General features: G+C 48.7%; 1 protein-coding gene across 5 annotated transcripts in view; it reads left to right on the top strand.

Annotated features, from left to right (window-relative positions):
• The window catches only part of NCOR1 (nuclear receptor corepressor 1), a 110,976-nt gene that overhangs the window by 27,655 nt on the left and 56,213 nt on the right, over positions 1 to 27,108 (top strand). For 3 of the 5 annotated variants that reach the window (XM_084822531.1, XM_084822529.1, XM_084822533.1), the window contains exons 7-16: positions 1,371 to 1,427; positions 2,069 to 2,121; positions 3,588 to 3,654; positions 4,518 to 4,690; positions 7,577 to 7,667; positions 9,395 to 9,573; positions 11,768 to 11,822; positions 12,655 to 12,807; positions 22,368 to 22,498; positions 24,738 to 24,955. In XM_084822531.1, coding sequence (XP_084678657.1) covers positions 1,371 to 1,427; positions 2,069 to 2,121; positions 3,588 to 3,654; positions 4,518 to 4,690; positions 7,577 to 7,667; positions 9,395 to 9,573; positions 11,768 to 11,822; positions 12,655 to 12,807; positions 22,368 to 22,498; positions 24,738 to 24,955 — 1,177 coding nt within the window. The remainder of the gene's footprint in view (positions 1 to 1,370; positions 1,428 to 2,068; positions 2,122 to 3,587; positions 3,655 to 4,517; positions 4,691 to 7,576; positions 7,668 to 9,394; positions 9,574 to 11,767; positions 11,823 to 12,654; positions 12,808 to 22,367; positions 22,499 to 24,737; positions 24,956 to 27,108) is intronic. The other 2 variants (XM_084822532.1, XM_084822530.1) reach the window with 1 other exon arrangement.

The raw sequence follows: 27,108 nt of genomic DNA, 5'->3' as shown, positions 1-27,108 counted from the left end.
ATGTGGTGTCCTTCAGTGGCGGGGTGGAGGTGGGGACGGAGCTCCTGTGTCAGGCTATGGGAGGTTCCATCAGGCCACTTTTCTCGGGGACTGCCCACGCAATTTGGAGTACAGCCATGGGAACGGTATTCTGCACCCAGTTGCCAAATGGCCTGCCTTGCGCAATGCGACCGTGGTGACATCGAGCGTTCACAGACCTGGCTGTGACCTTCTTGTATGGGTGTGTGTGTGATGTGTACTCTCCTTGTGCAAGAGGGCAGCCCCCTTGCAGAAGACCGCAGTCAAAGAGGAAGGAGAGGTCAGCATGGCTAACTCTCCAGAGTTTGAAAGTTCAGCTGAGCTCGGAGGAGGAAGAAGATTTTGCCCGGAACTGTGAGGGCTTAAAGTTCAGTCCCCAAAGAGCTGTTTGGAGACCAAACAAACCTGCTGCGTCCAGATGCACGTTGTCAAACAGCCACCTAGGCCTCCTTCAGGCATCAGAAACCTGCAGTTCCCCACCCCCCACCCCTTTGGCATAGAGGCATTGCGGGGGTGAGTAATGGGGAAAGCATTGCAACTTGGTTTGTTAGTTCCTTTTTTTCTTTATTTGAAGTGTTTTTATCCTCCTCGTCAGCCAAAAAGGCTCCCGGAGGGGATTACGTACAATCAGTAAAACAAGACGGTCCCTGTGCACCAGCATATGATCTAAAAAGACACGATGTGCAAGAAAGAAGAGATGGCGAGGAAAAAAGAAAATAGCTTTTCAGCAGGGCTGATGGAATGGTCCTGCTTCCCCTTCTCATCTGCCTCTGTGCAGCCTGCTGGAATGGCTGGTGGCGGCAAGGGGCCTTCATGGTGGGAGGTCTTTCAGCAGGGCTGAAAGAGCAGGAGAGGGGGCGGGGAGGAAAAATTAAGGTCCTCTCCCACGGGGCGGCAGTGTTTCCCCTGCTTGTGGGCTTCTCATGGGCATCTGGTTGGCTAGTGTGCAAGCAAAGTTGGACTATCTAGGCCAGCCTTGCCCAACTTTGTGCCTCCAGGTGTGTGGGATTGCAGCCCCCATAATTCCCAGCCAAACATGACCATACCCCAGCTGACATAGGCCTTTGGTCTGACCCAGCACGGCTGTTATGTTCCTTTGAGGTCTGCGTTGGCAACGTTTTGGGAGAGCTTGCTGGGTGGGAGAACCTCCTTGTGAAACCCTTCGGCTTTCAGAATGAAGGGAGCAATCCTTCCGAAAGCCACGTTTTTAAAAAAAGAACGTCCTCTTAGCTGCTCTCTCGGAGTCACATGGCCTGAAATAAGGGGCAGATGATATAGGAAACCTCCTCTTGAAAGGCTTTTCTGATTCTCTGGATAAGTGAACAATGGCTTTTCTTTTTTCCCCTTTGCAGAAAAAAGCAGAAGAAGCCCATAAGATCTTCGAAGGCCTCGGCCCCAAAGTTGAACTGGTGAGCAGCCCTACGCCTTTTTGTGTGTGTTTTGCATCACTGGCTTTTAATGGGTCTTGAGCTTCCTCGGATGGCGATGAGAAAACTGGAGTACTCAGCCCTAATTTTGGGGGGTGAGGGCCAGAGGTGCCCTTGTTTTGGTTAGACTGGCTTTCTGTCTGCTGCACAAAACGTTTGTTTGAGAGGTTTGGGACTAGCGTATTCTGGGAGCACTTTCTTTCTTCTCAGCCTCCCCATGTAGCACAACATGTACAACTCCCAGCATTCCCCAGCCAGGAGTGCTGGGAGTTGTAGGACTTTTTTTTCTCTCTAAACATGCATAGGATTGCCCCCTAACTGTCAGTGATGAAGGTGGAAGCCAAAATGTTTGATAAAAATGCATTAATATACATTTATTCCTGTTTTGCCAATTGCTTTAATAGAAATACAGATTCTTATTGCGGTTGGTCATATCACTCAGGAATCCAGTCTGACTGATTGCATTGCTTTTTAGTTTCTTTGTCTATTAGTCTCTCTCTGTCTTGATTGATAGATAGTCATTTAAATATAGATTGCTTATATATTTGAATGAATGGATATATTTATCTTCATATTTATAGTTATATTTATAATATAAAATAAAATACCTTTGTGTTCTTCAGCCACTTTACAACCAGCCGTCGGACACAAAGGTGTACCATGAAAACATCAAAACGTAAGTACCTCTCAAGAAATCCGGGGTTACATTTACCTTGGGATTTGAACATTGATTTATCTGTGCTATTTTTCGGCCGCCCAATAACACATGTTACCTGAGTGGATGACATAAAGCTAAAAGAATATAATGCAAGGCTGAAAGTAGGCAATACAAAAGCAAGAAGCAGCGGAAGAGAAACAATGCAAAATATGTAAAAACAGCCATACAGTCTAAAATCTAAAATGCCTTAGAAAAGATAAATGTCTTCACCAACATTTAACAGTGTGGGCACCTCCTTGGGGAGGGTGTTCCATAAACAGGGTGCCACCACTGAGAAGGCCCCCTCTCCTGTAGGCAGGCACCTGCCTAAGTTCAACTGGGTGGGGGCGCTAATGGAGAAGGGCCTCCAAAGATAACCTAAGGGTCTGGGCAGGTATATATATATTTAATGTTACTTATTCATTACATTTATATCCTGCCTTTTTCCTTTTGCAAGGAAGTTTTGGATGAGAGCCATACCACAGGCCAAATGATGCCCCCACCCAGCCCTCAGTGGGCCGAATGACATCAGGGGGTGTGGCTGTTCCACCTGGCATATTGACCAGAGCAGCTTTGCCCTGCCCTCTGCCTTCTCCCATTGTGTGAGGTCGTAGGGCGGGTGAGCCAAGCCGGCCGTGTCCCTCCTTCATGCACCACTTGCTATCCCTATTGGGGACATGACACGAAGGGAGATGGCCAGCGCTTGCAGAATTTCCTGCAGTGCTGGCCGAGTGCGCAGTACTTTGTATGCTCCTCCTCCCTTGTTATCTGAAGTCATAAATCAGAGGTAGCAAGAGGATTCCTCTCCCTGTGTCGTCCGCAGGCCCCCGGTAGCCTCCAGGCCAGGGGGCAGGCCCACAGAGAGGGGCTCACGGTTGGAGATGAAGCCTCTGTGGGCTGGATGGGGAGCAGCAGTGGGCCAGATTAGGCCCGCAGCCCAGAGGTCCCCCACCTCTGGTTTAGTGCCAAGTGCATGAGCAGGAAGGTGCCAGAGTGAGCCTCGGGCTCCAACACTCCCCTCTCCTCCTCCCACGTGGCTGGGAGAAGTTGTTCAGAAGCCTCCTTGCTTTGGATTAACCGCAGCTTGTCATCTGGAGCAACAAACTGTGATTGACGCTATGGCTTGTTTCAAACATGCCAACTTCAAACGATGAGTTATGGAATTGGCTTGTTGAAACTTACTGTAGCCCTAACCTCAATTCCTGGTCCGGTCAGTGCAGCAAACCACCCTTCACCTCCAAATCGCTTCTGGCGTAGTTCTGTTACTTACACTGCTCAGTAGTATTCATAGCATTTACAATTTATTTATTTTTGAAATAAGTGTTTGGGATTTTTTTTATTCGCATGCTAAATTGGTGGACGTTACATTTGTCAAAATACCAATGCACAGATTGAGTGGGGCAGAAATCCTCTCTCACCGTGTGTGTGTGTGCGCGCTTTTCTAGGAACCAAGTCATGAGGAAAAAGCTGATCTTATTCTTTAAGAGGAGGAATCACGCGAGGAAACAAAGGGTACGGCTATCTGTCTCGTCTCTGGGTGGAATTTCCTGTGACTGGCCAGCTGATTGTGTGGCCTTTTTATCACCTGCAGAATGGTGCAGCAGGATAGGGCAGTGTTTTCATGCTATGAGTACACATGAAAGTTGTCCTTTGGTCCTGGGCTAAAGGGACAAAGAGTCTGATTTGGTATACGGGAATTTCCTGTACCAAGGGGGGAACATAGCTAAGTGGAAGAGCCGCCGCCTTGCATTCAGAAGGTCCCAAGTTCAATTCCTTGCATTTCCAGTTTTTTAAAAAAGCTCCATTAGCAGCAGATGGGAAAGACATGGAGAGGGGAATTGGGACCATCACATCAGGCCTGCTGAAAGGCCTCCCCCATGAAGGCTCCTCTTGCCTTGGCTGTCGCCCCCAGCAGCCGTTCCAGCAGGCTGTACAGAGGGAGATGAGGAATAGAGCTAGGGCCATTCCTCCAGTCCCGCTGAAAGCCTCTTCATTTTTTTCCTCTTCTTTCCTCATCCCCTTTTCCTTGCATGTCACTAGATTGGAAACCTGCGGGCAGCAGCTGTCTTGTGATTGTACTGGGCTGCCCCTGTCTGCTGTGACTGATGCAGTCTGCTTTGACAGGCAGCTGCTTTCCAGCGTCTCCAACCAGTGGGGGTTGGGGAGAGAGAGATCTTTCCTTATGTCCCGCTGGTGATGCCAAGGCTTGAACCTGGGACTTCTTGCATGCAAAGCAGCTCCTCTTCCACTCAGTTACGGTCACTCCTAAGTCTCCATTTACTCTGAAAGGCACCATCGCCTTCTGATTTTGTGGCGGGGCTCCAGCATGAGCTTCTCTCTCTCACGCAACTTTAATTTTTTCTTTTTTAAACCAGGAGCAGAAAATCTGCCAGCGTTACGATCAGCTCATGGAAGCCTGGGAGAAAAAAGTGGACCGGATCGAGAACAACCCCCGGCGCAAGGCAAAGGAGAGCAAGACGCGCGAATATTACGAGAAGCAGTTCCCCGAGATCCGGAAGCAGCGGGAGCAGCAGGAACGGTTCCAAAGGTAAATTCTGGCCACTGGGCCAAAGCTGCTTCCGGTGATGGAAGTGCTTTGATTTTAGTATTATTATTTTTTGAAATGCCCTTGGGAATTAAATTTCCTTCATTTGAGTTGGACGAATATGGCAATCTCGTCTTTTCTCCGTTTTCCCAATCTTAAGTTCTTTTTGTCCTGAATGTTGTTAAAAAAAATTTTTTTATGTTTTCATGAAAATCTGTCCCTGTTTTTGTGCAAATTTCTCCTTACCCATGAATCTTTGTATGCAGTTTTGCCTAACATACTCATCTTTTGCAACCAGTTTTCCTAACGTAATGTGCTTTTGAATGCACTGTTGTTGTTCAGTTGTTCAGTCATGTCCGACTCTTCGTGACCCCATGGACCATAGCACGCCAGGCCTTCCTGTCTTCCGCTCTGTCCCGGAGCGTGCTCAAGTTCATATTCATTGCATCAGTGATGCTATCTAGCCATCTCATCCTCTGCCGTCCCCTTCTCCTTTTGCCTTCAGTCTTTCCCAGCATCGGGGTCTTTTCCAGTGACTTTTCTCTTCGCATTAGGTGGCCAAAATATTTTGAGCTTCAGTATCTGTCCTTTCAATGAGCAGTCAGGGTTGATTTCCTTTAGGATGGACTGATTGGACCTCCTTGCAGTCCAGGGGACTCGTAAGAGTCTTCTCCAGCACCACAGTTCAAAAGCACCAATTCTTCGGCGCTCAGCCTTCCTTATAGTCCAGCTCTCACAGCCATACATTACTACTGGGAAAACCATAGCTTTGATTAGACGGACCTTTGTCGGCAAGGTGATGTCTCTGCTTCTTACTATGCTGTCTAGGTTTGCCATAGCTTTCCTCCCAAGGAGCAAGCGTCTTTTAATTTCATGGCTACAGTCACCGTCTGCGGTGATCTTGGAGCCCAAGAAAATAAAATCTGTCACTGCTTCCATTTCTTCCCCTTCTATATGCCAGGAAGTGATGGGGCCAGATGCCATGATCTTAGTTTTTTTAATGTTGAGTTTCAAACCAGCTTTTGCACTCTCCATGTTCACCCTCAACAAGAGGCTCTTTAGATCCTCTTCACTTTCTGCCATTAAGGTGGTATCGTCTGCATATCTGAGGTTGTTGATAATTCTCCCGGCAATCTTAATTCCGACCTGTGATTCATCCAACCCGGCATTTCTCATGATGTACTCTGCATATAAATTAAATAAGCAGGGTGACAATATACAGCCTTGTCGTACTCCTTTCCCAATTTTGAACCAGTCAGTTGTTCCTTGTCCGGTTCTTACTGTTGCTTCTTGACCCTCGTACAGGTTTCTCAGGAGACAGGTAAGGTGGTCTGGTTCTCCCATCTCTTCAAGAATTTGCCACAGCGCCGGGTCATTACTGACCCCTAGAGGGACACCGCTTTCACTGGCGTTTTCATGGCAGGCTATAGTGGGGTGGTTTGCCATTGCCTTCCCCAGTCGTGACCACCTTTCTCCCAGCAAGCTGCGTACTCATTTTACCGACCTTGGAAGGATGGAAGGCTGAGTCGACCTGAGCCAGCTACCTGAGACCCGGCTTCCGCTGGGATCGAACTCAGGTTGTGGGGAGAGTTTCAGTTGCAATACTGCCACTTACCACTCTGCGCCACGCGAGGCTCTTTTGAATGCACTACACCATTCCAAACTCCAGTTCCCAAGATGCACCTTGATATCGCGCATGCACAAAAACCTGCAGACATGGGACAAAACTTTGTATTAAAGGCAAACTCTTGCCCAGACTCACATGGATGAATCTGTTACTTTCCATGTCAATAACAAATTCACTTGGGGGTAAATTCGCCCATCACTATATACTCTGTGCCATCCTTCTCTCAACCTAGTTCCCTCCAGGTGTGTCAGACTACAACTCCCATCACCCCCAGCCAGCCTTGTCAAAACATCTGGAGGGTACCAGGCTGGGGAAGGCTGGCCTAATAGTTGTTGAATTCATCTCGCCCTCTTCTTGTTCAAGCCATCTAAGTCAGGAAGGTGGGCAGAAGGTCAGTCTCCAGATGTGTGGGACTTCCAACATCCAGAAGCCTCTGCCCCCTTGGCCAGTGATCAGGAATGCTGGGAGGTGAAGTCCCAAACATCTGGAGATTGACCTGGTTTAGACAGCCTTGTAAAAGAGCCCAGGAAAGTTACCAAGGGTCTGTTAACCTGCATTTCCCTGCTAGTCGCTATCAATGGCCACTAGTCAGGATGGCTAAATATTATCTCCAGTATACCGGTTGCTGGGGAACAGGGGTGGGACGGTGCTGTTGCACTCACTTGCTGCTTGTGGGCTTCCCCACTGGGGCGTCTGGTTGGCCCCTGTGTGAACAGAATGCTGGTCTCGATGGACCCTTGGTCAGATCCAGCACGGCTCTTCTTCTGCTCTAAGGAAGAGGCTGTCAGAGAAGCGACGGAGCGATCCATCCCTTTTCCCCCAGCCTGCTCATCTGTATGGATTTCCTTGTCTCCTATGGGCGACCATGTGAGTTGTCAAACACAATATCCATCACGCCCAGCAGCACTCAGTTCTCCGGCAGCAACAGCCAATGATTGGGAATGCTGGGAGTTGAAGTCCACAATATCTGAAGATCTACTTCCAGACCACCCTGGGTCTCAGCTGGTGGCCCACTGCCGCATCTTCTGGTGTAGTCAGTTTTGCACGTTCCTTCCGTGTTGCATGAAGGAACTTTAAATTTCTGTCCGAATCTCCTGCTGTCCAGGTGACCCTCAGTTGTATTTTTACAGGCAAGAGGGCAAAAAACCAGGTTGTGTTCTGTTCTGGAAGGGTTGAGCATGGTCGGGTGGACTCTGAAACATCTCCCGTCCTTCTCAGATGCATTTTCAGCCTGGCCTTCTCTTCTATTGTGATGTCCCTAGGGTCGGTCAGAGAGGGGCTGGACTTTCGGCAACTATCGCCCGGAGCGAGCACGAAATCTCTGAAATCATTGACGGGTTGTCGGAGCAGGAGGTGAGAGTGGGGGCAGGGGGCTAGGCTTTGTCTGGAAATTTGGGAGAGGGTGTGTGTGTATGTGTGATGACATCTTCTTGTACAAGTACCTCCTTCGGCAAGGCTACTCCTGTTCTCTTTACCCAGACCAGGGGTTTGGAATCTCGGGTCCAGGGACCAAACCTGGCTTTCTGGGGATCCCAGCCCAGCCCTCTATGGCCACGCCCCTGCCCCCAGCCTCAACCTCTTTTCCCCAACTACTGATCATTCAGTAGTTTCCTGGCTTTTGTGTCGTTCTTTCCCCATTCGTAAAGGTCAAAATACCTCTCCTGAGGCTTAATTACTGGCAGGAAGATCTTCAGGCTGAAAGAGGCTAGTCGTTTTTATATTTTTGGCCCTGCCCCTTTTGCCTTTGGCCCCACCCACTGCTGGAATGTGGCCCATGAGAGCTTCTCCAGAACAGAACTTAGCCCTTGAGTTGACAGAGGTTCCTCATCCCTGTCCTAGTGGCGTTGCTGAAGGGGGTATGGGGAAGGGTCATTGCTAGTCATGGGTGATTGGGGACCCAAGTCCTGAATCTTTTGGGGGTGGGGGCGTGTTTCTGAAACCTTGCGGCAGGGGAGTGGGATTAACATTCTCTGCGTGAGGCACTCGTGGCTTTTTTGTCTCGCTACTTTGCCCTCTTTTAAAAACAACGACGATATCCTTCTGCATTGGCTGGCAACCCCCCCCCCCCGGCCCTTCCAAGAAAGCTATATCAGCACCCCCCAGCCTAGCACACTCCAGATGTGTTGGACTGCAACTCCCATCATCCCTAGCCAACATGATGGGATTTGCGGTCCAGCATCTGGAGGGCCCAGGTTGGGAACAGCTGTGCTACGTTCAAGGGCATTCTAGGCATTCCACAGCCACACACAAAAAGATCTGTGGAAACTTGCCTCCTGTTCAAAGGTGGCTCCCTGGCTTGAGGGGCCCGCTTTCACCCTGGGTCCAAAAATCTCCCAGCGAGAAGAACGTCGGCGCCCCTCTGAGTTCCGCAGTTGGGAGGCCCAGGATCCAAGTGACATCGACTCGAGTCCCAGAGCAGGTTCCCCCTGGCTGTTTTGGACTACAAGTCCCATCAACCCTGACAGTACACCAGTTCTGGGGAACACGAGCAGGAGGGGGCTGTTGCATTCATGTCCTGCTTGTGGGCTTCCCATGGGCAGCTGGCCGACCACTGTGTGCACAAAACACTGGACATGGACCCTTGGTCTGATCCAGCAGGGCACCTTTTAGATGCCTATGTCCACTGGCCATTTTGGCTGGGGCTGGTGGGAGTTGGAGTCCAACACATCTGGAGAGCACCCGTTTGGAGAATGCTGATCCAGAATTTGTTTGCGTTTTTCATCAACTTAAATCTTATGCCTTGTCTAGTCTGGCATGCTTTCCTATCCTAATGTGATACATTTAAAAAAAAATAGCATTGGCAAAACCCTTAAAATTTTTGCGGTGGAGTGTAGCTTTTCATGAAAGATTGCCACTGCCTTGCTGTTTTGAGCGTTGCACTGGGACCGGATAGGGAAGCTGTTGCCAGAGAGAGGAATCCTTTTTCAGCCCTTTAATGGATGCCGGGCTGTAACTGCGAGAGCCGGCCCTTTAAAAGCACTTCCGGCTTTGGGTTGGCTGATTTGGGCTCCCATTAGGCATAGCCAGAAGTTGCGTACTAATGAAATGCGTGTGGCTCCCTCCCTCTCCCCTGCTTCTAGAATAACGAGAAACAAATGCGCCAGCTCTCGGTCATTCCTCCCATGATGTTCGACGCGGAACAAAGGCGCGTGAAGTTCATTAACATGAACGGGCTGATGGAAGACCCCATGAAGGTGTACAAGGACCGGCAGTTCATGAACGTCTGGACCGACCATGAGAAGGAGATCTTTAAAGAAAAGTAATCTTTTTGTTTTTAAGTTTGGCATTTTGCATTTCGTGCAAGAGACATATATGTCGCGTGTGGACCACTGTAGTCTTCTAGGGCCCTTTGTGGGAGGGTTGTAATCGAGTGGTGGATCACTTGCTTTGCAAGGAGAAGGTCCCAGTTTCAGTCCAGGGCATCTCCACATAACAGGGATCAGGTAGGAAGAGGTGGAAATAGCCTCTCTCTGCCTAGAGTGCTGCTACCAGTCCTAACAGACAATCCAGAGCTCCCCACCCCTTTTTGGGTCAGTGGGCACTGTTGAGGGAGAGTTGCGGGTGCTCTCGCAAAATGGCTGCCATGGTGGGCAGGGCTTGCCCACTCCTAAAGCAGCTGCCATGACAGATCACGGAGGATTCATTTCCCAGAAACCATCGAGACTGAAAGAAGAAAAGCAGCCTGCCCCAGAACGTAAGTACAAGGTGCACGGGGGGTCTGAGCTCCAAAACAAAACCACCCTTTTTGAACCCAGGTGAAGCAGGCACTGGAGGGTGGCCCTTTGCTGTGCAGCAGGCCAGCCTCCCCTGTTTTAACTGAAAACAAATTCTTAAGGAATAAAATAAAAACCAGGAGGGGCAGGGACCCCAGCAGGTGCCACGAAAAGTATCCGCAGGCACCACGTTGGAGACCCCAGTGATAGGACAATGGCCTGACGACTTACGAGGCAGCTGAGAGCACTTAAAAGTGAAAGTGCGCGAGGGGGCAAAGAGAACCTCCATGGCCAGAGGTAGTCTATCCGGATTCCTGGTTCTGGGGATGCAGCCACGGCCACTGCTGCAACACCGAATGCTGGGCTCCATGGACCGTTTTGGTCTGATCCTCCAGAGGGGCCTCATAAAGACAGGAGCAACTTGCAGTCCGAAGTGCAGGGATCGGCAACCGGGGCTTCCTCCTGAGTTTTTGGCCCACAGCTCCTGTAACCCCTGGCCGGGGCTGATGGGAGTTGGAGTCCAAAGCTCCTGGGCGGCACCAGCTTGCCACCTGCTGCCTAAGTTTATATGTTCATGTGAGCCGCACCAAAATGGGGACAGCGTCTCTCTTTGCAGGGTGCCTCCATCCGATGCAGCGCAGCCGAATTCCCCTGTGGAATAGCCTGTGGGTTGCCTCTGGAAAGGTGGGGATGGTTGGAAGGGCCATTGCTCAGCGGTAGAGCCAGGCTTTGTGTTTCAAAGGCCCTGGGGGAGCGGGCGGCACCTCCAGTTCGAAGGATCTGGTCTCATGTGACAGGAAAACCCCTTTTGTACCTTAGGCCCAGGAGAGCTGCTACCTGTCATGGAACAGAATCGTGGACTAGTTGAGCCATCCCCAACTGGCTGCCCTCCAGATGTGTTGAACTACAGCTCCCGTCATCCCTGATCTTGGCCTCACTGCCTGGGGCGAATGGGAGTTCTCCAAAGCATCTGGAAGTCACCTGTCTGGGCAAGGCTGGCCAAAACCTGGCTCTGGCGACACAGAAGCTGTGGCGTCTGCAAGCCCTTCCTGAGGTGTGGCCAGAGTGCCCGGGGAGCAGGCCTCGCATGGGTTATTAGCCACTGCAGCCGGAAACCTCTCCTCCATTTTCAAGGGCTGTGTATTTCTGAGTCTCAGGTGTTGGGAAGCTGGCAACATGCTTCCATGCAGCATCTCATGGGGGACGCTCATGATGGGAGTTTAGCTAGACTTTGATTCCCAGCCCAAGGTTTTGCCCATCTCTCTTTGGCGTTTAGTGCACCAACAGAGCTTTCTAGAAATAGCCTATGGGAGTTGTAGACCAACTTCTTCATAGAGCAGATCGTTTACTCTTAGTCATTTGAGGCTGTATATAGATTGTGCAGTTTCTGTGCAAGCAGCCCCATGAGGGTGGGATTTGCTACTGGATCTTGGAATGCTCAGCTTTCATTCCAAATACCAAACCCCAACCTGAAGTACAAGTTTCTAGCCCTGATGGCTGTGAAGAGAAACTTGAGACAGCATGGCTGAAGCTGGGTGAAATCTCAGAAGCCAGCCGGGGTGGCTAAGCAGGGCTGCCACTTGTCAGCGGCGCAGTGGTGATGTGCATTTTGCGTGCCTCCGTTTAATGTTTCAACAGGATTTGTGCAGGCTACAAAGGTAATTTAAGGGAGAAATCCAAGGGGTGTCGCTGGAACAGGCTTTGTGTCGGAACTTGACTTTTCTCTGTGTTTTTATACAGGTTTGTCCAGCACCCTAAGAACTTTGGCCTCATTGCTTCCTACTTAGAAAGAAAGGTGAGAGGATGCAGTTGTGTATGTGTGTGTGTATTTTGCAAGATATACCAATGCCGCAGAGTAGAGGGTTCCTCCTTTTCCGTGTATTTATACTGCAGTGTTACTCCATGTGTTCCCTTTCCCTGCCCCAAAGAGATGGGGGGTCTGGCCTTAACGTTCTTGCAGTCCAAATTTTGCAAGTGGAAATGACAATTAGTCATGTACACCATGCCCCAGTCCAGATGTAACTATCTCGACCTGAGAAGCAGTGGTTTATTGGAATGGGCGCTGTGCCTGCGCACTCCCTCCTCCCCTTCCTTTCCTTGTCACACCTCAGTGTAATCCTTAAGGGAGACTGTGGTTTAATAAACCCCAGAAGGCATTGTGTTAAGGTGCATAAGAGGAGAGGGAGCGTGCGTGTGGCACAACAGCTCATTTTCCGGGAACTTGAGCCTCTTTCTGCTTGAGGGCCAAGCTCAGTTCTGGAGACACTTTTGGGGGCCACATTCCAGTGGTGTGCAAAGGGGGCGAGGCCAAAAATAGCAGCACATTAAGCTTTTACTGCCAGAAGCTAAGCCTTAGGAGAGGTATTTTAATCTTTTAAAATGGGGGGAAAGCTGCACAAAAACTGGGAAACCACCAAGTGGTTGGGGGAAAGGGGGGTGGGGCCAGGGGAAGGGGGCAGGGCCATCTGGACAATGTCGAAGGGCCAGATTTGGCCCCTGGGCATGAATGAGGTTCCCCGCCCCTGTTCTAAGCTGGCGGCAGAGAGAGTGTTAGAATTAGATTTTTGCTTTCATTCTGAGAACCGTTCTTTCTTTTTTTAAACCAAACCACAATCTTCTTGCTTTAGAATGTTCCAGACTGTGTCTTGTATTACTATTTGACCAAGAAAAATGAAAACTACAAGGCCCTTGTGCGAAGGAACTACGGCAAGCGGCGAGGGAGGAACCAGGTGCGTTGCGTTGAGTGTTGCGAGCCGCTGGTTTTCTCACGACTGAAAAAGGCAATTGGAAATTATTATTATTATTATTATTATTATTATTGCTGCTGCTGCTACTACTACTATTATTATGAAAAAAACTGTCTTTTGTATGGTGATTTTTGTTGTGTGTTGCCTTTGTTTAAACTCAGTGTTCCTTCTCACCCTTGTCCCCCACCCCAGCTTTTCTGATTCCCGAGGCAAAAGGTTGTTTGCTTTGGATTGAAAATGCAGACGTACTTTGCTCTTGTACAAAACAAAAAGGAGATCACGTATTAATTAAGTAATCAATTTCATTTATAGACTGCCCAACTGGCAAATGCCCAATGTAAAAAAACACCCCAAACAATAAAATGACAAATCAAAATAGTAAATATAACAATGAAAAATATCAAAATATTGCAACACTGAAAATATTCAAAAAGCTGTACAGTTAACAGTTGAAGCAGTGGAGGAAAGTTTAAAGGCCTGTTGGAAGAGGAAGGTCTTAACCTGGGGTCTGAATGTATACAGTGAAAACACCAGGTGGTTTTCCCTGGGAAGAACATTCCACAGACAGGAGGCTGCTGCAGAGAAGTCTCTGGTAGGTACCCATCGCACAATTGTGGATGGCGTCACCCAGATAAGAGCCTTCGAAGATGATCAAGGACATAGAGGAGAACATATTAAAGCTTTCTCAACATGGAGACTCCCCAGTGGGTTAGACTGCAACTCCCATCATTCCCAGCCTGCCTGGGAATGATGGCAGTCCAATTTGGCTGCTGGGCACCAGGTTGGGGAAGGCTGATATATCAATATATGGTGTGTGTGTGTGTGTGCGTGTGTGTGTGTGTTTTAATGAACCCTATTTATTCTGTCTTTGTGCCCCCTTGATTTTTATTTCCTGGTTCTCTGTGTGTTGAATCTGACACTGTTTCATTGATATTTTTTGTTTTCACCTTCTCAGTCTGAATTCTTACTTCGTAGGCTTGTGGGAGCTGGGCCCTAAAAAGGCAGGGCAGAAATAACTTCAAAGGAATATGTTTTGCAAGCAGAATGTCCCAGGTTCAATGACTGGCACCTCCAGTTAAAAAAAGGACTGGGGGGCAGGTGATTGCCAAATAGAATGACCCAGTAGAAGGCAGTCCTGCACTCCTAAGTCTAGCACAAGGGTGTTGAACCTCTTTCAGCGTGAGGGCTGGATTCAATTTTGAAGAATCTCTCGGGGATTGCATTCTAGTGGGGGGTGGGCCAAAGGCGAAGGGGTGTGGCCAAAATACAGAAAATGCCAGGATATTTTAGCTTAAGTCTCGTACTGCCAGTAACTAGAATGGGGCAGGGGTAATCCGCAGAGAAGCCGGGAACCTGCCAAAGAGGGGCCTAGCCATCTGGGGAATCCTGGAGGACTGGATTGGGAGCAAAAGTGGCCCCTATGCGGGGGGGCATCTCTTTTGCCTCCCCCGGTTGCATGTGGCTTGGCTCTTGTGCTGAGTCGGTCACCTCTGTTTGGGATGAATTTGCAGTCTGAGTGATGTGGGTCAGTGTGTAAGAGCATAATCCTTCCTCCTTGGAGAAGAGGTTGGACAAGATAGCCCCTTGGCTCCTTTCCGCTTCGGGAGTCTGTGAATTTGAGCGACAGGGGTGAGGGTTGTGGAGAAAACCAGGAGACTGTCTCGTGCTAAGATTGGCACTCCGCTGCTTCTGTATGCCCTTGGCGCGTTCCAAACCAACCATGTAAATGAAATCAGAACTGCTGTAGGACTCCAGGTTGGGGGAAAGGCTGCCTGAATGTTCCAAGTGAACAATTCCTTGGTGACTAAGGGTGCAATCCTATGCATGTTCAGCTAGAAAACAGTCGTACAACTCCCAGCATTCCCTAGCATGGCTGGCTGGGGAATGTTGGGAATTGTAGGATGGTTTTCTGTCTAAGCACGCATAGCATTGCACCCTCAGTTAAACTTTGCACTTGTTAATTGAGAGAAAACTAGCGGTGCAGCCCTTGTTGATTATGACCTCGCAGCAGCGCACTCTGTGTGCGTATCTGTGCGCTCTTGTTTCAGCCCTTTCGTTGGGCCCTTCCTTGTGGTATCCTGGTCCACCTTCTCCTTGTCACGTTCCATCTACTCACTTGGCCTCCAAACTTGAATCAGTTGAACAAAAGCTCAAGTGTTTTGGTCGATTTTAGCCATTTTTACTTATTGACGGTCCCTTTTTAATCTGCGAGATGCAAAAGCGAAGGGTGCAGCTGTGCATTTGGATGTTGTTTGGTCCTGGCGTGTGACTGTAGCAGAGAATGAAACAAAAGCTGAGCTTTCTTTCCCTGACTGTGAACGATGCTACTTCTTCTTAGGATGAAAATTTACTGCACACGTGCTTCTTTATCTCCAAAGACCTATTTCTGAGTTGAGCGTGGGGTTCTTTGAGATCTGCAAATATTTAAATTTTAAATCATTTAGCCAATAAAGCAACTAAACAATTCATCCATTTTATGCAGTGTTGCTATCAGTGAACATTGTGCCTCAAAGTTTCGTTTAATATTTTATCCATAAAGGACTTCATGTTTTCAAAATGTTGTGCAGCAGTGGCAGAGTACAGAACAAGATTATATTAGACTACTCTAACGCGCTGTACGTGGGGCTGCCCTCCTCTGCTGTACAGAGATTAGGAAAATAGAGTCCTGCCTACAAGCTTCCTTGGCATATGATGGGCTCTTTAATGCATTAGTTGAATTCTTTTGATTCTTGCTGATATTTTAGTTGTTTTATGGGCTGGTAAATAGGTTAATGGATAACTGTTTTTAGCGGTTATAAATCACTAAATTTTTAATTCTGTTTTAATTCTGTTGCAAAATGCCTTGAATCTTTTTTTGAGAAAGGCATCTAAGACCTAATAACAATTAATAATAGTAGTAATGTTACAAATAATAGTAATAAAGGAAGTAACAGAAAGAAATAATGGACAAAATATAACATAAGCCCTACTTAGAGTAGACCCACTGAAATTAATGGGACTTCAGTTAATCATAACTAATGTAAGTCCCCTTTATTTCAATTTGGCCTACCCTAATTAGGACTTGCATTAGATTTTACCCAATGGAAATTATAGAATAGAATAATAGGGTTGGAAGGGGCCTACAAGGCCATCGAATCCAACCCCCAAATAATAATGGAAATTATTATTACTATTACTATTATTTTTGTTGTTGTTGTTCAGTCGTTCAGTCGTGTCCGACTCTTCGTGACCCCATGGACCATAGCACGCCAGGCCTTCCTGTCCTGCGCTGTCTCCCGGAGTGTGCTCAAGTTCATATTCATTGCATCGGTGATGCTATCTAGCCATCTCATCCTCTGCCGTCCCCTTCTCCTTTTGCCTTCAGTCTTTCCCAGCATCAGGGTCTTTTCCAGAGAGTTTTCTCTTCGCATTATTACTATTATTACTAAGAAGTAAATAATATCTAATAGACAATACAGGAGGAAAAACAGATAGGAAAGAAAGAGAAAAACAAACAAACCTAGGAACTAATTCTTCAGAGTTTTCATACACAGAAAAAAGTCCTTGTTCCAGAGGAGTTTAGCTCTCAGGTCGACAGCATGGAAAGAGACAAAGACAAGAGAAGGGAGAGATGAGGGTTAAAAACTCCCTCTGCTGCCAAGTGCTTCAAAGCACTGTGCAACACCTAAGTGTGCGGACGGGCCCAGCTGCATAACCTTGGGGCAGAAATGACTGTGAGTTTCCCCTCCCTGGTCCGTTGTGGGGGTGCGGGACGTGTGCCTGATCCTTGGCTGGGGAGCCCCGGCTACACAATTGGCATGAGCCGCAGTGCCCCCCCCCCCGCAAGCCGGTCCGCATGTCTCTTGCGGCAGGTGGCACAGCTGAGCGATCTGACCAGACGGAAAAGCGCGGCGCGTCTGTGACAGCCAATCAAGCCTTCCTCTCGGCAGGGGGATTACCTCGCGTGACCCCGGCCGGATTAGAAGCCCGCATGTGAGATGGTGAAACTCTCTTCAGTTAGGAGGCTTAAGTAGCTAGGATGACACCGATCCCCCCCCCCACTTCCTGGAATCGAAACTTGGCTGGGTCAGGCTGTCTTCTCCTGCCTTCCCCTGCCCCTTTGAGCCTTAATCTTTGCCTTATTTTTTTTTAAAAGCCCCTACGGCAGCCGCCCCTCCCCAGCTGCGGATAGTAAAAGAGTTTTTAAGCGACAGATGAGCATGCAGGTACGTCGGTCCGCAAGGCTTCAGCCGATCGAAGGTTTGTGTTTCCAGAACTGCCTTTTGGGGGACTTCTGACGGCTCATGTGTTCGGTTTGCCGGATAAGCCAGCTCTGATCCCTGGCTTATTTTGAAAGGGGGGCATCTTTAAAATTGGGAAGCGAGTGATTGGCTCCTTCTAATTGGGGTCAGAGAGGGGAGTCCCCCCTCTGCTAACTTTGCAGAGTTGACCCTTTGTGTCTCAGGTTCTCTGAACTTTTTAAAAACTTGGCATGTCCAACATCTTGTTAAACAAATACTTGGAATAACCAGCTAATGCCAAAGTTCAGCTGTAAACGCTTTGTAGTGCAAGCAAGGTTTCTGCATGCGTTTTTGTTTTAAAAGAGTGTCTCCTGTAGTGCTAAAGCTTTGAGAGGTAATCCTGTTTTTCTTCTAAAAATGCTTTTTTAAAAAAAAGTGCCTTCCAATACTTTTATAATTAAGCTATCTCTTGCTAAGGCAAGGAGGTTTTGGGAAATGCATATGCTGCCTAGTTGTGTACATTTAAGACTCCTTTAAAATAAAAAAGCCCTGCTTTTAAAAGTGTACCATATCAGTTAATAATATGCAGCTGTTTTTTCTTTTGTTCTTTTTCTTAACCCTTTTTATCAGGGCCGGCGTGAGGGATTTTTGTATCTGAGTTGGAAACACCCAACTCCCCCGCCCCCCCGCACATAGTAAAATTTATTTATTTATTTTATTAATAATACGTACATACCACTTAATATAATACAATCTCTAAGTTGTTAATTAAATGGGTTGCAGCATCCAGCTGTCCATGAATTGAAATGGGTTGCAGGATCCATCATGTTCCATGCATAGCTGTCCCCCACTTCCCTACCCCAGTTCACCTTCAACAGGTCTTGCACTGACAAAGAGCCTGGCGGTTTGCACCCCATGGATCAGATTTGCCTTTCTCCCCCCTGTGCTGTCTGTAGTTGCGGCAGGATTAGTTCCCAGTGTGGCGGCCTCTGCCTGTTGCAACCAGCTGCCTAACGGATTGAGAGGTCCAACAAGTTTTGAATCTCCATTCCATCCTAGAGGAGGGAGGGATATTCTTTCGTCTTCCAAGCCTGCAAGTTGAGGTGGTTTTGCCAGTCTCTAAAATTTAGTAAACACTCCCTGCTGCACACACACAAATTCTCTCTCTCTCTCCCCCTCTCCCTCTCCCCCCGCCCCCCAATCTTTCATGTTCTTCATCCCGTCTGAGAGCAACGTGTATTTATTTGGGTTGGCAACCCTTTTGGTTATTCTAAATAAATCACGCAGACAGGGACATTCTCTCGGGTCTTCCTGTGGGCCAGAAATATAATCCAGCTCTCCCCCGCCCCACTTCTACCCGTCCCTGCTCTCCAGCCTATCAATCTAAATATTACTTGGGTATTTTAGGATTGAAACAGCCAACTTCTTGTAACTGAGGCTATGTGTGTTTTTGTGTTTGTGTGTGTGCCCATGTGTGTCTGCATGGTGTTTGTGTGTACAGAAAGAGTTGTCCTTGGCTTGGGAAGAGGAGCATTTTGATTTGCGCATGTGTGTTTTAAGTAAATATTTGTTTTGCCAAACCATGAGTTAATCTCATTACATTTTATATTCCACCCATCCAACGAAGAGATCGGGGGCTGTATACTGAGGTTGCCCCAATCCCCCCCCCCCACAACAACAACCCAGTGAGGGGATTTGGCCGACAGAGTGACCCGGTCCAAGATTCACCGTGATGAATTTCTTGGGCAAGCCGGGATGTAAACTGGGGGCCTCTCTGGTCACTAGCCGCTACACATCCTGAAGCGTGCTCTGAGAAAAAGAAGCCATTGGATTGGGAGTTTAAGACTCCTTAGTTTTGGCCTGAGCTGACCTAGCCCCCAATTCCCACTGCCAGTTTTGGGAAAGAAAGCAGCATATTATTTTAAAAAGTAATTTATTTATTAAAAATATTTCTTAGCCACCTTTCAGGGCAGGAGCCCTCCCAAGGTGCATAGAACAATAACACGCGTAAGAAAAACTGATGTGGCAATAAAAACAGTAATAACACAGTAAAAACAGCGACAGCAGCAAACATTCTAAAAAACATCAAACACTAGCATAAAATAAACCTTACAACGGACAACTGCAGCTACAACCCAGTCTGATAAAACATTCTGGGGAAGGCCAGAGTGAAGTAGTAAGTTTTCAGGGCCTTCTTGAAAGCCTGCAATGATGGGGCCTGGCAGACCCCTGATGGCAACTTATTCCAGAGGTATGGGGCCACTGCGGAAAACGCCCTTTCTTGTATGGATGCCACCCTAACTGCACTCACAGGTGGACAAATGAGGTGGCCTCTCTCGCTGATCATAAAGTGTGGGCAGGCTGATATGGGTGAAGGTGGTTCTTCAAGTCACTTGGTCCCAAACTGTTTAAGGCTTTAAAGGTCAAAACCAGCACTTTAAATTGGGCTCGGAAACACACCAGTAATCAGTGCAGCGGGCGCGGTACTGGCATTATATCAGGAGTCCCCGACCTTTTTGGACCTGTGGACACATTTGGGAATCTGAGAAACAGCTGTGGGCACCACCACAAAAGGCCTCATCAGTGGCTCGCCACTTTGGAGTCTACCTGTCGCATCTATGGATCTTAGGCTGCGTCGTATTCAGCAAAAACTTTTGTTTCATGTCTGTTGGACACCGCACTGTCTCTCTAATAAGGGATTGTCTGATTCAGCTAATTGCTGGTGGTGCAGTGCAGCTAATGCTTCTTTTAAACATGTTTTGGCAAGGTTCAGTAGTTGCTCCTTTGGGGGAGGAGATTATTACACAGATAAATTTTGTACTGGAACAGTCTTTAATACTGAGTAATGTACACAGTCTTTTAAGTTATTTACTTGTTTTATGGGATTTAAGGAAAGGTCAGCGTAAATGGATTCTCCATGCCTTTTTGACAGCTAAAAGACTGATCTTACAACACTGGAATGCCCACCTCCTGTAATGCAATGGACTCAGGACCTTATAACACTTTCAATATTTGAACGGGTGGCATACAGATGCCACCTTCACATGGATACTTACTTGGATATTTGGTCCGCTTTTGTTGAAGCCTATGTATAATTGCTAGAAAGCTGTATGCCTTTCATATGTATTCATTGCTATGGATATATACAAATCCATGTACGTATATCTAAAAACTGGGGAAATAAATATAAACTAAATAAGCTTTTGTGGGTGCCCGCTGGCACCACAGTGAGAACCCCTGCATTATAAGATCTACTCACCCAGCCCCCACCAACACTCCGGCGGCCGCATTCTGCACCAGCTCAAGTTTCCAGGCCATCTTCGAAGGCAGCCCCACAAACACCGCATTAGAGTAGTCCAGCCTGAACATCACTGGTACATGGATAAATTTACAAAAGGACCAATAAATGGAGAGCCCTTCTGGTGCAATGAATGGAAGACACACCGTGTCAGATTAGATCAGGGTCTGCCGAATCAGGCTGGACTTGTTTCCCACAATAGCCAAACAGATACCTCTGGGAAGCCCCCAGCAGGACACAGGAGGGAATCGTCTTCTGCCATGGTTCCTCCACAGCAGCTGCTCTTCCCCAGTAGGCTGCGTCTGGGCCTAGAAGTTCCACTTAGCCACTGTGACTAGTAGCCATTGACACCCTCCATTTGAGTGCTCAGGAGTGTCGGAATGTATTATTTCTTTGAAGTATTTTAATCTTGCTCCTCCGTTAAAAGGCCTCTTGAAGCGTCTTGCATGCAGCCAGGAAAAAGAAGACAGTCCCCTACCTGCAGGCTTGCCATCAAAAATGACACGACACGGAAGGAAAACAGGATGGGGAGGGAAGAGGGGGGAAAAAGAGCTTGTTTTTCAGCAGGGCTGGCCCCCTTTCACTGTCTCCTTGCCCTCTGCGCGGCCTTCTGGAATGTCTGCTGGTGGTGACAGTTGAGGGAGAAGAACCTTCACGGGGGGTGGTCTTTCAGCAGGGCCCAGGTTCAAATCTCCACTGGATCACAAAGCTGCAGGGGTGATCTTGGGCCGGTTGCCACTGATCCTGCCTCACCAGGGGTTGGTTGTGAGGATAAATTGGGCAGAGGTGGAGGAGAAGAAACGTCCACTGCTCTGAGCTTCCTTGGAGGAAGGGTAGGATACAAACACAGAGCACACTGACAAGCAAGCTGGATGAAGGGAAATAGTGAGGCTGCATCTGTCCTCTTGGACCAGGCACTGGACTTGGAGAGGTTTTTGAGTTTGACTAGCAGCTGGCTCAGGCCGTGCAGAAAACAGAGGAGAATTTAAATAGCAGTTTGTCGCGAGCATGTTGAAAGTGCGTTGGAGGGGGTAGGGTCAAAAGTCGCCTTGGATTTGCCTAAAGCAGCCCTCACCCTCCAGATCTGTTGGGCTGCATAGGTGGCTGGGGATTCTGGGAGTTGTAGTCCAATGCCTCTGGAGGGTATCAGGTTGGGGAAGACTGGCCCAATGGTACTGTTCTGTGTGGTAGTGGAAGACTGCAAGCTACGTATCGTCTTCCCCGAGGCAATGCAAAGCCCCCCACAAAGTGAGCTTTCATTGGCTGCATACCTCTGGATTACTGTTGGTGTCCTTCAAGGTGCCCCTTTTATATTAGTTTTATACCCTTCAGCAGATTTCCCCCAAAGCATCCTGGGAATTGTAGTTGAGCCGGGACACTAAATATTCTCTCCTGGAGATCCTTAGCTCTGTAATGGAATGGCATTTCCCAAAGTTCTTTCGGTGTGTGTGTGTGTGTGTGTGTGTGTGTATACAGAATGACTGTTCTAAACCAGTTCAGGTCTGTGGTTTGGCTCTGCTCCCTTGGCAGTAGGCAGGGGGAACATCCATTTTATTTATTTATTATAAGTATTGTTGACTCTAGTTTCTTTCCCCTTGCTGTTAATAATTACTTTTTCCATGAAATTCAGAAGCTAAAGTTCATCTCAGCCCTCTCCGCTGCCCTGTATGTAAATCACCACTTGACTAATCACCTATGGCGAGTTAAGAATTATCTCTAGGTGACTAGGCGAAGAACCTTTTTTGTGGTCAACTGGAAGACGATTGTTTTAGTTTTTCTTTCAGGCCATTCTTGTTTTTGAGGCTGTTTTTTTTCTTTCAGGCATCTGAGATGTATATGAGTGCTTCTAACCCTTTGTTGTGACAGCATTTGCAAGGCTACCCCATGTGGGAGTATGCCATGGCACAGTCTCAATTTTTTTTCCTTCCCAGAACGTCCATTGTGTGCATTTGTGTATCTCACCTTAGTTGGGAGTGAAGAAAGAGTTTAGTGTGTAACCTTATGCGCTCTCATGCAACCCCGGACCCGATCCCCCAGTTAGCCCTGTTGTGTAATTCAGATTACTTCCATTTCAGCAACAAATCACACGTCCTTCACAAGAAGAAAAAGTCGAAGAAAAAATAGAGGAGGAGAAGGCGGAGAAAACTGAGAAAAAGGAGGAAGAAAAGAGAGATGAAGAGGAAAAAGACGAAAAAGAAGAGTCCAAGTGAGCCTTTTCCAATGTTTGTTTGCCCTTGTTGTGTGTTGTATGCTTGTGCATTTGTGATCTGTGTCTGTCTTTCTTAGTATTTGTTTTAAAAGTTAGTGGAAACGTTTTGTTCTGTTCATTAAAAATGTTTTGAGACTGCCTGGTCATCCTCCTGGATACCAGGCTGGCATACAATAAACATTAATAAAACCAATCCGAACAGTACAAATACCCTAAAACCATCATCATAAAATAATTCAGGGGCAGCTGAAAACAAGCCAAGCAGCCCTAATAACATACCCATTTTTAAAATGCTTGGGTGAAGAAATAGGTTTGGGCCTGGCGCTGAAAAGATACCAATGTCGGCACCGGTCCTACTCCTAAGGGGAAGGCATTCCGAAGTTAGGGTACCACTACAGAGAAGGCCTCCTGTCTTACTACCACTTGACAAACTTCCCCTAACAAGGGTACACAGAGAAGGTCTCCTCTGATCTTAAGACGGATGGATGGATGGATGGATGGATTGATTTACAGCACTTATATACCACTCCACATCTAAATACTTTCCAGAGTGGTGAACAATAAAAGATAAAGAGATAAAAAGATAAAAGAAATTAAACATCATATGTAACATTGTAATTTTTAAAAAGCAGAGTACTAAAAAACCATAGCTGGTGAGTCAAGGAAATCTTCCTGGAATAGAGCTGTTTTCCAGAGGCTCTGGAAACAACACAGTGCTGGCGCCTGCCTGAGCTCCAGAGGCAAGGAGTTCCACAGAAAGGGGGCCACCACACTGAAGGCTGTTCTCCAGTTAGACTCTAGTCATGCCATAGGTCCATGGAGGATTTAATTTAATCCTTCATTTAAATTTGAGATGGAGTGGGTCTGATCTGTCCTTCATAGGGTAATGTGCTGTTGTCCCTCCTGTGGGCTTCCCATTGGGGCATTGGATAGAAGAGGCAGGGGAGATAAATAGGCTAGAGGCTGGAAGGGAGAGGGAAATAACAAGGTAAAGAGGGGAGAGAAGGAGCAAGGTTAGAGGCTGGGAGTGGGGAAAAACAGCAAGGTAAAGAGATGGGGCGGGAAACAGTGAAGCTAGAGGCTGGGAGGGGGAAACAGCAAGGCAGCGGGGGAGAGCGCGAGCATGACTAGATGCCAGGAGGGGGAGAAACAGTGAGCTAAAGAGGTTGGGGGAAATAGTGAGGTCAGGAGCTGGGAGGGAGGGGAAATAGCAAGGCAAAGCGGGAGGGAGAGAGAGAGAGAGAAAGGAAGAAGAAGCCTGCCCTAATATTTTCCAGTGTTCTTGTAAAACAATTTTTTTTGAAGGGGACAGGGAGAGCTGTGTGGATGTCTTTGGAGCTGCCTGTGGGCGCACGTTGGGGACCTCTGCAATACTGGGTTAAACGGATCAGTGCCATGACTTGCTATAAGGCAGCTTCCTATGCTCTTATTTAAATCATCCTGCTTTTCCAAACCATGAGGACCGGAGTCTTACTTCCTTTTTTTTTAAAGAAGGAAGGACCATTGCTCAGTGGCCAAGCCCTCACTTTGCACGCAAAAGGTCCCAGAGCGGATCCCCGGCATCTCCGCTCAAAAAGGTTCTGGTCGTAGGTGAGGGGGAAAGAACTTGCACTGCCCAAGGTTCTAGAAAGCTGCTGCCAGTCGGAGCAGGGCAATATTGGGCTGGATGGATAAGGGGTTTGGCTTGGTAGGAGTGAAATTGTTACATGTCCGGGAGGCTGACGGCACAGAGGTGCCTCAGCTTGACTGGGAAAGACTGAAAGTCACCCCTTGAATGACTTTGGTTGAGCAGGGATTCGAACCTGAGGCTCGCCAGTCCCAGTGCGATGCACTGTGCAGCACCTTCTGGTCACAGTTGTTAGATGAATCGATTTACAGTTGGTGGTTTTTAGCTGCCTGCAAACAGACTTGCCCAGCTGTGCTTCCATGTGTGGTTCAGCATCAGGAATGCGGCTTTGTGTTAAAGTCATTCTAAGTTACCCTTTACTGGGGCCGACTTCAGGCGTTGTAGATTCTTCAGGCTTTTGAGTCGCACAGAATTCTTCACTGGGTGGGAGCCTTCCCCCCGATGAAGGGCACTGCGGATACCTGGAGCTCGCTACTTGGACCCGAGCTGGCCCAGTCAAAGGGATTGTTTTACGAGCTTGGGAACTCTTGCCTTTCGGGGAGCAGTGCCCACTGTCCATGGGTCAGGGAGTCACGCTTTTCCTCGGTTCTCTTTGCGTCTCCTTCTCAGGGAGAATATCAAAGAGAAGGACAAGGTCGAAGCTGTCCCCGAGGAGCCCGAGGAACGGGAGCAGGCAGCTCCACGAGGCCGGAAGACGGCCAACAGTCAGGGTCGGCGGAAGGGCCGGATCACCAGGTCGATGACGAACGAAGCTGCGGCTGCTAACGCTGCGGCGGCAGCAGCAACTGAGGAACCACCCCCTCCGCTGCCTCCCCCGCCAGAACCTTGTGAGTAGAGCTCGAAAGCGGATCAGTGCTGGTAGAAGGGCCCGCGGCCGGTCTAAGGCTGCCTCCGTGCGGGGCGAAAATGCCTTTTCCTGGCGCCCTTCCTCAACCCCTGGTTTTCCTCTCATTTTGAAGTACGTTGAAGGAGATTTGAAGCAGCAGTGGGGGGAAGTGTGAAGACCCGACTCTTCGCCTTTGCTGGCTGCCCCCAGAAGGTGGGAGGGGACTGCAGGTCATGGAGAGAGCCCCTGGCTAGCTTGCAGGAGGCCCTCAGGTCAAGCCTTAGTATCTCCAGTTAAAGCAGGGGTGGGCAGCGTGTGCTCTGTGGGACGCATGCCCTCCCAGTGCAGCCCCCCTGCCCCCCTGCCATGCCCCCAAATTAGAAAGCTCCCCTCCCCCATAGCATCTGTAGTGGCTATGAAGCACCCAAAGGGCCGAATCTAGCTTGTGAGCTGCGCTTGATCCTTTTTGCACTCCATGGTTGCTACAGAGCACCAGAAGGGTTAAATTTAGCTTGGAAACAACCTAAATTCAACTCTTGTCGTGCTACAGAGTGGTTTGCCGCTGAATTTTGACTGCAAATCAGTGATTCCCCCCTCCCCTTTTAAGCTGGGGGCGGGGGAGGGAACCCCATAAACTGTGCAGCACCCTGGGGTGTGCCACAGGTGTGGGGAAGGGGGTGTTTCAAGGGGTGGAAATGGCCCCTGGAGCTTCCACAATTGCCCACCTCTGAGTCAGATGATGGGGAAAGAGTGGGAGAACTGCTCTCTCCTGATGGAAGATGAGTAAAGAGGGGTGGGAAAGCCAGAACATTGACCCATGCAGGGAGACAGCAGGGAGGTCTCCTCTCTGGGTGGGGGATTCCAGCCTCACTAGAACTCGCGATCTGTGTCCGCCTCTCTCAAGGCCCGTTTGTACACCTCAGTTTGTGCCTCATTGTCCTAAACATTGTGGGAGTCAGGGAAAGCAGGGGAGAGGAGAACACAGGGAGCTGGTATGTTGCACATTGGCCATGTGCCCCCCTAACATCCAGCTCCTGTGTCGACCTTGTGCTCCCTGAGCGGCCCATGGGAAGCCACGATCAGCCTTGGCAACCCCTCTGTGTGAGATCTAATCCGTTCATGGTTGTGATCTGCAGGAGCCGCGGCTCTGGGATAAATCCATGCTCCTTGCGCACAACAGCAACACAGGTTCAGTTCCTGGCATTGCCTGTTAAAGGATCAGGTAGCAAGTGATGGGAAAGCTGGGAGCTGCTGCCGGTCAGAGCAGGCAATACTAGCCTGGTGGACCAAGGCTCTGACTGCGGCCAGGGCCATGGCTCACTGGTAGAGGCCTTGCTCTGCGTGCAGGAGTTCCCAGGTTCGATCCCCAGCATCTAGCCATGCAGGGCTGGAAACCTCCCGCCTGAAACCCTGGAGAGCCGCTGCTGCCAGTCAGTGTCGACAACACCGGGCTTGATGGACCCGGGGTCTGACTCCCTATCAGGCCGCTTCCTGTGTCCCTGTGATTTTTCCACCTTCAAATGGGCAGGTTTAAGGCAGTCTCTGTAAGCAGTACTGGCCCACCTTACAGGGTGGTTCAAGGAGTGAACGTACTTCAGGAAAGCAGTCTGTAAAAGAATTTGGTGTGTGTATGTCTCGTTACTGAAAAGCATTTCTCTCCCGCCTGGCTCTCGGCAAGACACCCTGGACAGGTAACATAGCCCAAGCAACAGTATCGGAAGGTGCCTCCTTTGGAGTCCAACCATTAGCCCTCCCAGCCCTGCGTCTTCTGCTCTGACACGCAGCAGCTGTCTGGGTATTTCCCGTCACCTGCACTTTTTAACTGGAGGTGCCAGGGATCGAACCTGCGGCCTTCTGCATGCAAGGCAGGGGCCCTCCCACCGAGGTATGGCTTCTCACGCCAGGTCGGCCCAGTATCTGCAGCTGCTGTCATTGGCCTCTGGCACGGGTGTTTCTCATACTTATTGACAGCCTTTTCACCCTGATTCTTCAGCCGAGAAAGGCTCCCCGAGCAGCCGAAAGAGATTAATATTAAGACAGTCCCTGCCCTCCAGCTTACTATCTAAAAGACATGGCACAAAAGGAAAAGGGATTGGGAGGGAGGAGGGGAAAAAGCCAAATTCAGGCACCAGTTCTTTGTTTTGCTCGATGGCA

The sequence above is a fragment of the Heloderma suspectum genome, chromosome 16 (assembly GCF_057233095.1).
Source record: "Heloderma suspectum isolate Gila_16-S chromosome 16, 16-S_ref, whole genome shotgun sequence".
Taxonomy (NCBI): domain Eukaryota; kingdom Metazoa; phylum Chordata; class Lepidosauria; order Squamata; family Helodermatidae; genus Heloderma; species Heloderma suspectum.
Note: the sequence above shows the minus strand (reverse complement) of the source record. Positions and strands in the feature narration are given on the sequence as shown.